This window comes from Cyprinodon variegatus, unplaced genomic scaffold (genome assembly GCF_000732505.1).
Source record: "Cyprinodon variegatus isolate N-32 unplaced genomic scaffold, C_variegatus-1.0 Scaffold123, whole genome shotgun sequence".
Lineage (NCBI taxonomy): Eukaryota > Metazoa > Chordata > Actinopteri > Cyprinodontiformes > Cyprinodontidae > Cyprinodon > Cyprinodon variegatus.
In genome coordinates, this window is record NW_015150576.1 from 606,331 (window position 1) to 619,499 (window position 13,169).

Sequence of the window (13,169 nt, forward strand, 5' to 3'; positions counted from 1 at the left end):
ATATATATATATATATATATATATATATATATATATATATATATATATATATATATAATATTTATAGATATCCTTCCCAAAACAAATAAACCGGGGAAATAAAACCAATAATCAGGAATAAAAAGCACAGACATAAAAAATCTTTCCATACATTCAAACAGCTCTCAGTAGATTGCAAAAATATATACCAACCACAGCTTAGCCTGACTAAAACGCTTTGGAAAAGAATTTCTGATAATATCCTCCAGAGACCACAAATGGGACTTTTGACTTGGTCTATGAGGAGGGCATAATGTAACAACATTGCATTAAAAGGGTCTTTTTACAGCGTGGCGGTGCAGCATGGCTGTATTCCTTGTGTGAGCCCGGTGCTCTGTTTGCGGTCACTAATGGGCATCAGAAATTACAGGCAGTGGAATCGCGCCCCGCGGGGGGACTGGCCTCCTCAGCGGAGCGGAGCACTTAGATGGTGTCTGAAAGGCTGCTGGAGGAGAAAGGGGGGAACTCAATGTCACAGCCCTGCCTCATAATTAAAGAAACCCTATTCCTTATCCACTGTTAGGTGAGCCCTGGCGCGGCGCTTCATCCGAGGGCTCCCATGTGGGCGTCTAATGCGAGTTGCCCCCGGTGTGCATGTGGGCTGATCGGGGGAGCTTTGCCTTTCTGCTGGGTGTCTGAGCGGGAAGCCCTCTGCACATTTCAAAAGTAATGGGGCCAGGTTTATAAGAATGGCAAACCTTGGAAAGTAAAGGAAGCATCAACTGTGTGATGGCTGAAAGGCCAAAAAACCAAGAAAAGCCACAAAGTTGGTACAAGGTTAAAAATGGGAGCCATTTTTAAAAGTGAAAATGTCCACAGAGTTCCCGAAACAATCACTGAAATATGATAAATTTAAGTTTCTTCTTATTTAGAAATTCAAGGTTCATCGTTGCTTCTTAAGTCTGTAGATTTTCTCCCTGCCTAATCCCTCATTTAAAGTAAATAAAAGTAGTAGAGCTGTCATGGTCAGGTTGTTTTCCTCATCTAGCTCCCATGCTTTATAATTATTCATATGAAATGCGGTGCTGTTGATGGGCAACAGTCTTATTTTCTGCTTCAGTCAACAGTGCACATTTGTATTTCTAAATTGTGCAGCGCTTGTTATGTAAGGCAATTTTCTGCCTTCTTAAGAGCCAGATCTGCTGTGCATTAATAAGAGGCCAAGTTGAGCTGAGGGGGCCTGTTCATGCTCTACACCACACAACCACATCAAAACGCTGCTGCTAGCACTCAGATATTCATACATACATACATATATGCTCAAACTTTTTTTAACAGGGCTGGACTTAAAACAAGTGACAATTTGGATAATACTTGGGATGAGAAAACGTTTTTTCTTCTACTTTAACTCTTCTAGTTCCTTGCAAATGCAAAGTCAAATTTGTTTTATCAACTTGTGAAAGAGGAGGCATATTTACCAAATCCAGAAAAAGTTAACCAACAATGTAACCCAACAGACACTTTTGTTAGGTGTTAACTTGAAAATAAATTGTGATATAAATTGCAAAACAGCCCTAGTTCACCTTTTTGAAATTTCAAAAAACCTGCTCCCCCAATATAACAGACATTTTAAAATGTCACACTTTCTTCATAAATTCATGACAGGTTTTAAAATCTTTATCAGGAGTTGTATTTCCTGTTAGCTCATTCCTAAATTACAAAAAAAACCCAGAATTAATTTAGGGATAATTCTATACAATAATAAGTCTATTGAGAAAAAAAATATGGAAGGAAGGTAAGAACAATGATTGTTGGTTAGATGGATAAAAATACTGATATTTTGCCAAACCCCACATCCTTATCCCTATCTGGAAACAGTTTTTACATAATTCCAGACTCTTTAGAAAATCTGATATTTAATAACATTCCAGTTTTATGTATATATTTTTTACAACAGCTTTCAGTGTTTTCCGATTGGTAAGACATGAAGCAGATGGAGGGTATCTTCCCTCTCAGCTTAAGTGACTCCATTACCTCTGACATGCTGCAGTAAGAGCCGCAGCATCCACATTTCAGCATGTCATTTTAATTTTGATTTAATATCCAACAGAACGATGGACCCCCGTTTCGCTAAATTGAATGAACACTGCGTTTATCTGGAAAATCAATGAATAGGCGCGTGGGGCTCATTTACTGCACGTGTTATTATAATGGAAGAAACTCCCACCACCCATAAAAAAAGAGGACATTTGGAGCAAATTGGACAGAGCATATTTTAAGGGCAGGCAGCAGAAAACAGTTATGAGTGTCTGACATTTAATGACGCAACAGAGATGGGCAGAAGCTTTAAGAAGGGAAGGCAGGGTGGATAAAGGGTGGGTGCAGGATGATGGCAAAGAGGTGAGGAAAAGACAGAGAGTGCAAACAGCCAGGCCTCTGAAAGGCCGTTGTGGTTGGCGGCAGATGACCTTGGTGACGATGGTTTTTCACCAGAGGCTTCTAATGAAGGCTGATTGCTGGGGAATAGTGAGGGAGCCACGGGAAGGAGAGGACAGCGAGGGGAGGGGAAGGGGGGTTCGAAAAAAGCTGAGAGAAAGAAAAGGATGGAGGAGAGACTCAGGTAATTGCAGCACTTGTGGGTTGAGGCCCTGCGGTACTGTGATGTCGGGGTGCAGTGGGGAAGAAGAGAGATGTCTGTGGACACTTTGGTGGTAAATTGTGGAGCACTGGGATAGGAGGCAGGCCCCTAGGCTGTAATTACCCCTATGAGTGTGCGGGTTGAGAGTGGACAGGGCCAGTGTGGAGCTCTGACAACGATCAAGGAGACAACCGTGAGGAGGAGAGGGACAGACGGCAGGAGCCTGACAGACAAGGAAGACAGGACGCCTGGGCCACAGAAAACCAGCCAGGCAGACACTGGACCGAGGTCAGAGGCTATTAGTGAACACACAACATGCTGGTGACAAGACAACTATGACAAGAACAGCAGAGCTCAGGGTTCCTCCAAGTTTTTCATTACAGATTTCTTCAGCTGTTCCGACTCAAATAAAAAAAATAAATAAAAGCTTTTTTTTAAAACAAAATTCTGGATGTTTGAGCTGTGCTATGGACCTGCTCAAATAGTATTTGGGCTTAATTTTTAAGGCCTAATGTTGCAAGTCTCATTAGATATTTGAATCAATGAAAGATACCAAATTATCTTTTAAGATAAAATAATCTCTATAAACATAAATACAAATTATACTATAGCCCTACACTGTGCATGCAGCACTACAGGATTAGAAGTTGTATTTTGTTCAGAGGACCTTACTTAACCCTGTATCGCCAAGTGTATCATATCTGATACATGAGATTTTTACCTCTACATCATCGGTGTGATATTTATGTTCTTGAAAAAGCTGGTGTATACAATCAGAACAACAACTGCAGAGAAAATGCATAAATTATACAGAAATGCCCAATGTGTCCAAAATGGTACAAATTAAAATGCCAATGGGAAAACTAGTATGTATTATTGTTTTTATCTGTCAGAATATTCAATAAACATTGCAATCTCAAAAAGTTAGTTTTCTATTTTTATTTATTTCATGGTTTAGGCTTTATAGGGTAAAACACAAAATGTTTAATTATTTGTCACTTTAAAACTGGTTTAACAACCACAGGTCCAGGTAAACCTGAATTTAAAGGTGTCAAAAGACCAGATAGGCGTTAATATTGCCTATTTATTATAAATAAGAAGGTTTTAAATTAGTATAAAAATGCGAAAAACAAGAACAAAACAAACAAAAAAAACCCAAAATGCTTATAAGTGAAATGTTCTATAAAGTTCCTATCAAGTATTATTTATATAAACAGGAAAGAGGAAGCAAACCAGTATTTGCTAGTTAATTAAAATTTTCTTCTGTTTAAGTCCCAACTTAAAACTGACACACAATCTATGGATGAGCTAAAGATAAGTAAAGTGGTTCCCAACCTTGTTCCCCTGTGACCCCAGTCTTGCATGTTTTAGGTGCTTCCTTGTTGCATCACACAAGAAAAGAATGGATGGATAACAGGTTTCTGCAGCACTTCATTGCAGAGGAGGAGCCCTAATTTGAATCAGGTAATCTAGAACAGAGACATATCTAAAACATGAAGGGTAGGGGTCCCTGAGGACCAGGGTTCTGAACCACTGGATTAGAGTAATGGTATAGACAGACATAGAACTTATAGATAAACACAATACCTTAAAAATACCACTGGAAATCTACAAAAAAAAAAAAAAGGTTAGGAATTCTAAGAAGGTTTGAGTACATTGTATTTATCAGGTACCTTTCAGGACTTCTGTGGAAAAATCAACAAAACCAAGAATGGCAGAAAAAAAAATGAATGGAGATGAGACTGAGAGCTAATTTAAAAAGAAGGTGGGATTTGTACAAAAATAGTTAATGTTGTAAATGTGTAAAGGGAAAAAGTTCCAGAATCGAGTGGCAGAACGGTTGAAAGCTCTGTATCCCATGGTGGAGGAACGGTGAGGCTGATGGATGATGAGGATCTTAAGAGTCAGGCTTGGTCTGTCAATATAAAGGGGGCCATTGTGATATACAGTAAGGACCCAAGGTGGTGGATGGCCTTGAACATGACAAGTATTATTTTGAAGCCAGTAAAGCTGTTGAAGACCAACAGAAGTGATGCGATGAAAAGATTATGTTCTGTGATTAGCTGTGGATCTCTGTTCCAAGTGTTGCACTTATTCAACTTTTTGGCCCCGAAATCAATACAGGATACCTGATACCCGGCTGTGCTGTATTGGCCAATACCGATCCCATACCGATACCATCTGTTTAAAATTGATGTATGTGTGTATATATGAAGAACTGCATACTACTTGGATGTAAAATAATTGCCATCATGGCTTCGTCAAGCTGCTGCCTACCTTTGTCAAGCAGGAAAAAGACTAATATTAAGAGAATTAGAACTTTTTATTGCCTACCTGGAATGGGTGACAATATTTAAATAAACTTTTGGCTCTCAAAATGGTACCCCTGGCCGATACCGATACCACCATTTTAGAGCTGGATCTAGGCCCAGTCCGATACTGGTATTGGTATCGGTCCAACACTATTTCTAAACAAGCGGAAGTTTCTGTATAGGTCTAGGACAACGAGACAGGAAGCCATTGCAATGATCCAGATAGGAGCTGACCAGAGAATGAACCAGGACAGCAGTGCAGTCAGCAGTGAGTGAAGAACGCTGTTGGTTTATGTTGGATACATGGAGGTGTGCAGACCAAGTAGCATTATTACAGAGGGCAGTCAAGGGTGAAACTCAGGCTTCAGGGTTGATTGCTGGAAAACAAATTACAATGTTTCAATTATTTAATTATCTAATTAACACTCCTTTTTATTAGGTCTATCATATTTGGAGACATGCTCGTCTGATTTCCTATCTGAAACATTGTCTAGGTTTTGAAGAAAATAACTTCATAATTATAATAATATAATAACTTCATAATAATTTCATAACTAAATGTTTTAGGGGTGTGAATAATATGCGATTGAACTGTAAAATAATATCATCAATTTGTTTAGTTTTCTTAGTCCCACATTCATCCAGACCTTGAAATTGATAAAAGAAAATTCCTGTTCAAGACAGACCCTGAGAGTTTTGAATGGGAGAGGACATAATGTGAGTAATAAAAAAAAGGAAACAAATTAGATCAGGGAGGGATTCTAGGGGTCCAAAGGATGGCGTAGCAGGGTCAGGAGGGTCTGGGCACACTCAGTGGAAGTAGAGATTTGATAGGCTGTCCTAAGTTTCCCATTGCCATGGATCAGTATGTAACGCCTCCCCTTTCCCTGCCTGGGCTGATGTAACTCACTGGAGTGGCAAATTACACCAGACCTACAGCTGTAGCCCGACATTATGATTAATTTGATCAGTAATTTCTCCTGTTTTTCATTTTAATCGCCGCGACCATTCTGCTGTGGCAGGTCTTTCAGATCTAATTAAGATCAATTCCGGTGTAACAGACTTGGCGCGCCTTTACCCCGTCAAATCCCTGAGCTCTCCGGGCGTGGAGAAAACCCCCAGCTCCAATCAATCAACTTCCAGCAAAATCCAACTCGCTTTTGCAATCAGCCCATTAACGCACTTAAGCAAATTTCATAATCCTCCTCCCTCTTCCTTCCATGTACATTTGTCATCACTTTGGTGGCTATTTTAGGCAGCTGCAGAGTGCATCCAACATCACTGTTAAAAAGTGAGTGGGGGTGGCACAGAAAGTTAAATCCTTCCTCCATTTAGGATAATTAGCTGCCGTTATCTAAGGCCAGACCTTATTGACTAATGGTGACATGATCTGTCGTGGCAGGATTTGTATTCTAACAAGGACATTAATGAGGAAGGTAATGAGTTTGGTCACAGAAATTAAAACCAGAAAAAAAGCTCAAGGGATGTAATGAGTGCTTTGGATTTTCTCAGTACCAGTTTACAATGAGTATCACACGCCTCCCCTGAGAGGGGAGCTACAATAAGACGTTAATTGGAACATAATGAATGTTTGTCTCTAAGCAGCTTGGCATTATGTTTGCAGCAAATAGTTGAATGGCTGAGTGATCCTACTTGTCTGGATAATGCCAGCAGGAAATAGGGGGTGTTATCATTGCTTTATGGTAATTATGACTGCACTTTAGAGCACAGGCCAGGTCATCTGGGTAAGGCGTGAATAAACTAAAATTGCCATCCTCTGACTATTTTTAACATTTAAAACCCCAACAACAAATTAAAACCTGTTAAAAACCTCTGCTGCAATTAAAGTCAAAGACTACTAAAAGACCATAATGATTGTGGACATCCACATTTACTACAGACCAGTGTGCATGAAAAGGTTCAAATCAGTGTTCATTAATGCTGTTAATATTTTAGAGAGCTTTAACATAAGCCTCTTTCCTACTGAAATTAGCGGCTTAACGCAGATTTTTTGAACGCAGGTTCGACCCGCTAATAGTTGACATTTGGCTGCTTTCCCATTGGCAAAAAAAGCTGGGTCTGAGGGGCCTCTGTCCCCACACTACTGTGCGTCTGGTGATGCCATCCCGCTGGGTTAGTCTTGATGATGTCAGCAGTGTGTCAGAAATCAGGAAAGTAAACAACGGAAAGCAACACAGAACGGAGCCAATGCATAGTAAGTGTGCTTTATTGTGTTTCTCTTTTGTTCCACATGGATCTCTGTCAACACTGCTGCACAATGTTTAGTGAATTTAAGCAGAGTTGTTTTGTTAGATCAGACGTGAATGATGTAGTGTGGTGACGTCCATATGTGTCTTTCAATGGTATCACATAAATAAGCGGGTTGAACTGAGTCTCATGTTCCCACTGAATACCGATCAGAGCCGAGAAAAATGGGTTTTTCAGATGCTGGATGTGTTGCAGCCAGAAGAATTTTTACCAATTTCTTCTTATTTTGGGATATATGTCACCTTGAGCACCCTCTTCATCAGGCTGTTGTCCAACAACAAGGTGTCTTGAATCAGAGGCTTCTCCAGACCATTGGTAAGACAGCCTGCTACAGGAAATCATTTTGTCAACATTGTTCAGCATCTACATAAACTTGTTGAGAAAGCCCCTATAAGTTACTGTATATTCAATCTCCCTTTTTGATAAAAAAAAAAAAAATATATATATATATATATATATATATATATATATATATATATATATATATATATATATATATATATATTTATTTTTATTTTTTTTAACATGACAGTTTCAAAGAACCCACTCTATTGTCATTAAATGGCAGTTTATTTGGGTATAAAACACGTGATGACTTAAGCTTCTAAATGCAGAGAAAAGTAACAACACTTCCCTGAAAAGGTGACAAATTTGTAAGTTCATCTAGAGTTGAATGTTGAAGATATTAGGGGGTAAAATACCAAACTCCAAAAACTCTAGTTCACCCTATGATACAGTTTCTGCTGAAACTATTCTTTGGAAGCATTAAAATTATAAAATCATACTACTAGGAAGGAGACAGACACAGACATGTTTGATGAGAATAATGCATGTCACCAAAGAACAGTAGGAAAACACCCAATGAAAAAGTTTGCAAAAGCTACTTAGTATCATTATCCACAGTAGGTGTTGTAGCAGCATGGGATTAAAGCCTATCCACAGAGGGAGAAGCCACTGCAAAGACCTTCGTTTCAGCGGAAATGTTTTGTGGCTTAAGTAAACTAAAATAACAGTACATCTCTATAGTGACCATTATTCCTTATGGAGAAAAGGAGCTTGAGAACCACATTCTAGCTGTGAAAAATAGGATTGATAGCATCATGTTTTATTGGAGATAACACAAAATAGATGGTATTATGTGGAATGAACATTATGTGGACATATAAACAACATTAGTAATATCAGCCTAGAAGTGAAATTGTGGACAGAGATTAGTAAAAAAAATGGACAATAAAGCCAAATTACAGTTAAAGTTTCAATTTGGCAAGCATAAAGCCCTGATCTCAGAGATGAAATATGTGAGTGCAGCAGCTGACAAACTGTTACACCAGCTCCTACTGGAGCTAGATTCAAGTAAATTGTTGTAACCTAATATGTTTGACCAAACTCACAGAGGTAAAAACAAGGACATTTTTAAAGTCTGACTGTGAAAATGCTCATCACCAATTCACTAAAACCTCTTGATCTGTCTTTCAGTGAACATAAATACTTTTTTTTATCATAATTGAGCTGAGCTACATTGTTGGAACGTAACTGGTTTCAGCATACATATATGTCACATGGTAATGTTACATTTCAAAATGTTTCATTTCAAATGAACGAAAAAAATTGAAGCTTTTTTTAACCTTAGGAACTGTGTTGATAAGTGACCTAATATGGTTGTTTTGGGTTAAGTTTCAGTTCAGATGTTTCATATTTGATATTTAGTTTAATTCAGTTTTTGCATGCAGTATATCGTCTGTTAACAATAAATACCATTTTAACACACAAAGGGAACCAAATTATAGCCAGGATTATGTAACAAAATTAGTCAAATCCAGTGAAAACTCAGATTTAAATTAGACTATACCAAATCTATATTATAACACAGTTAAATATAATAAAAAAAAAGCAGGGGTTAAAACCAGTACCTATTTTAGAAAGTCCAGCTACTGTAATTACATCAACCCACTTCCTGAGCAGGCATCAGGCAACAGGGAACTTTATAAATAGGTATTTTCATACTTAAATATTTAAGTCTTTTAGATTTTGGAATTAACAATAAATGCCAAACTCCACTGTTGAAAAAATGAATTATAATAAAATAGCTTTCAACATTAAATATTTGTTAGCTGCTTCTCTATTTAAAACTAAGCTTATTCAGGGTGTTTTTTTATTTTATCTCAGTGGATATCCAGTCGCTGACCCAACTGGTTGGAGGTGGGGTTTAAATCCCACTGTAACTTTGAACGTGTCCTGAGGGCCACGGCCTGTCCTTGAGCGAGTCACGTGTTGGGTGACACTCTCTTTGGCAATCCCAGAAATGACCCCCCAGAAACTAAGCCTTTTATAGCAATTCTGCCTCTCCCATACACAAACACATTCCTTAATCCTATTTGATGAGACAATATCTTAATGATACCTGGTGTGGCCTCTTTGCCCTCTAAAGAGAGGTCTGTCCTCAGTCATCATAATCACCCACAATGCTACTTTTGAAAGAAGACAGTCTATATGAAGTAAAACGGGTTTTTGACAACTGGTCATCTCATCTGCTGTCTGAAAACTTTCTCAGGAGGTGGATTCCAAGTACATCTTAAATTTAGACCCAGTTGACCGGGTTTTTGTGTCTTTGAGCTTGTCCCATTGCAGTTTGAATGTGCTAATCTGTTGTGTTGGTCACTCAGACTGGATGGTGCGTTTAGTGCAATATAGTGGCTAGCCTTTGGAGCCCATTAAATCCAAAGGCTGTTTTTCCTGCTGAGTCTCACCAGGCCGTGACAGGGCCGGAGAGGGCTGCGAGGGGAAACAAATAGCCCAACTCATCCCGGCCATAAAGCAGCTCGCACCACAACCCAATAAGGGTCTGACGCTGATGAATGTGACCGGGGACGGAAAGGCGACCCTGGCCAGTTTCCACCAGAAATGAAACCACAGGGATATAAAATAGGTTATTATGGTCACACAGTGACAGGCAGACACACAGAGGGGCAGAGATGGATAGACAAAAAAGGTGACAACAAAAAATTAAAGGTATGATTATGTCTACTAAGACTAAGGATAGGTAAATTGAGAAATGGCAACACAAGGAAATGCATTCTGCATCTCTGATTGAGGGGTTAAAAATCCTCAAGGGGAGCAAAGCCTCAACAAAAAGCTGCATTGCCTTGTGATCCAAATAAATACTCAGAGGCCACCAGGCTTAATTTCATCGCAGACTCTTAATAGATATGAAGTGTTTAGAAGAGTTGTGTTTAGCACTTCACAGAATAAATTTAAATAGACTAATGTCTTTAAGAACCAAATGTTCTAATTTCTCTTTTTATTTTCTCGCGGCTTATACCATCTAAGTACAAACACCCATCCATATATCATCTTCTTATTGTCACATTTCCTACCATAGCCTTCAGGATGGCCTGATGACCATTTACAGCAGTTACTTGGAGAAAGGCAGGATGCTAGCTGCCCTGTATTTATCACCAGAAATATTACTTTAATGGTTTGGAAATATATATTCTGAAGATGTCTTAATGATCAGTTGATTACTTGAGACATTCAAAATACTCTATATGTATCATAAGCAATAAAAACCAGTAATAGAAAATATTGGTCTCTGTAATATTGTTGTTCAAACAACTTACAAAATGCTTAAAAAACTCTGAAATGTTGATTCACTTTTCATTTTGTTTTAGTTTATCCTAGGTCACCCAAACCCTCAATGTAACTGGAATAACATAGGTGACTGTCCATTTTTGCATTTAATTTAATGGGGATGTTCTAATGTAAAACTGGGAATCTGCTGATATCAAGTAAAAATCTGATTCTGCATTAAAGCTAGTAAATCAATTAAATGCATTTACTAAAAACTGATACATTTTAAAGCTTATTATTGTTCTTTTATTTTTGTTTCTTAATTATGAATAGCTGAAAAATATTAAACACAAACTCTAGTCTTTGTAGAAGGACTGACTGTTTTTGTTTTTAAGATCTAGGCAAGTATCAGGTTTCTGGGTACATCTGATATCTATAATAAAGTTGCATTGAACAATGACCAGAACAATGCAATTAAAAGTAATCATAGCCTCTCATCTGTCTGTAGTTGTAGTACTGATTACAATGCAAAAGTATGATTTGTGAACAGATTTTTTTCACAAATACTATATACTGTAAGCTTAAGCAATGTAGTCAAACAACTGATTCATGCTAGGGCCAATCTCATTAGATGTATCGGAACCAGTGTAAAGCCAGATTACTGCTAATTACAAAAACATCCAAGAAGTAAGGACTCACTGGCAGAGGCATGGGTGGAGTGACTGGGGAAGGAAGGCTGCGAGCTGGCGACTGATTCTGCCTTGGTGGTGGGGACGGCTGCGGGTGTCCAGAGGTGGAGGAGCAGGTGGAACCTGGAGATGGTACTGAGGTATGCTGCTGGCTGGGTGGAGTCATGTGATGCTGGGGTGGTAGCTGGTTCTGGGTGTGGGAGTGAGTCTGTTGGTGATGATGCTGCTGCTGCTGTTGCTGCTGCTGGTGGTGCTGCTGCATTTGCTGGAGCTGCTGCAGGTGCTGGAGCTGGGAGTTCAGTGTTGAGGTAGCTGTTAATGAAAAGACAGCTGATTGATTTGTGTGTCAGATCCTAAATTTCACGCATACAGCACAACAAACTCAAATCAGCTTTCACTGACAACCTGAAAACAAGTGTTTTAGCACATAAAAAAGAAGCTCTCATTATTTGAAGTACATTCCAACACCTCAGAGAGAAATATATGCACATGTGGAGGTGTGGGTGGCAAAAGGTGGACAGTGAGAGACACATGTAAATTGCATGGAGTCACAACAAGGTCCTCCAGGGTTCTTAGCCTGCATGAGAGCCAGTGAATTTAATTTAGCAAGCTATTCAGCCTGACTGATATAACTTCTCTCTCTGGAGCCATAAGTCATCATTGTTATATGGACAATGACATAATCTTTGGTTTAATGGCTTAAAACCACATAAGAAAAAAGACATCCATCTTTACACTAACATCGAAAATAAACCCATTAACTAATTAGATCCAATAATAGCGTTTCAGGAAAACGAATTTATAAGATAGTTTGAATGTTTATGTAGTTTCAAAAATAAGCCAGCTCTAATCGTTATAAACAGCTCCACGAATCCGGAACATCACCGAAAACCCATAAGTTCATAGAAAATATAAGATAGATGTTCTTTATGCCCCAAAAGCTAATTTTCAGACATACTGTTTTTTTTTTTTAAATGTAGCCTAATAACAAAATTAATCGAAGTTCAATAAAAACATAGTTTATATGCATAAAATCTGAACATCAATTTGTTTATGTCACTGGTTTTCAAAAACCTCTGTCAGATTTTTGAAAGCTTTAAAAATATTGAGCATAAGGGCAAGGCTAGAGATTTTGTTATTTATTTCGAGTTAAGTCGTAACATTAAGAGAATAAAGTCGTAAAATTACGAGAATTAAGTCGCAACAAGAATAGTCATAAAATTACTAGAATTAAGTCATAACATTACGAGAATGAAGTTGTAAACTTATGACAATAAAGTTGTAACATTATGAAAATAAAATCAGAATATTATGAGAATTAAGTCCTAATATTACAATAAAGTTGTATTTGATGACAACTCTTACAAGAAGCACTTTCTTCCCTAAAATGAGGAATGTCGAGGATCATGTGAAGTTATACTTTAGCATCAGTTTGACAATTTAGAAAATCTTTTAGCACACCAGCATCAAATTGGGCAGGATGTCATAGTGGACTGAGGTTGCTGTTTGGTGGAAATAGTCATATGCTTGTCAGAGCTCGAAGCTCTCCTGAAACGGGTTGTGGTATGATAATTTCATTCTCATTATTTTTCAACTTTATTCTAATATTATGACTTTATTCTCGTAATATCACGACTTAAGTCTAGTAATATTACAACTAATAATAATACAACAAAAACAAAAATCTCTAGCCTGGCTCTAATACTCCGTCATATG

The 13,169-nt window shown here is 38.1% G+C and overlaps 1 protein-coding gene across 4 annotated transcripts in view; it reads right to left on the bottom strand.

Moving 5' to 3' along the window:
- pou6f2 (POU class 6 homeobox 2) overlaps nucleotides 1-13,169 on the bottom strand; it is a 114,967-nt gene that overhangs the window by 37,485 nt on the left and 64,313 nt on the right. For all 4 annotated transcript variants that reach the window (XM_015375662.1, XM_015375659.1, XM_015375661.1 and 1 more), the window contains one exon: nucleotides 11,464-11,765. In XM_015375662.1, the coding sequence (XP_015231148.1) occupies nucleotides 11,464-11,765 (302 nt within the window). The remainder of the gene's footprint in view (nucleotides 1-11,463; nucleotides 11,766-13,169) is intronic.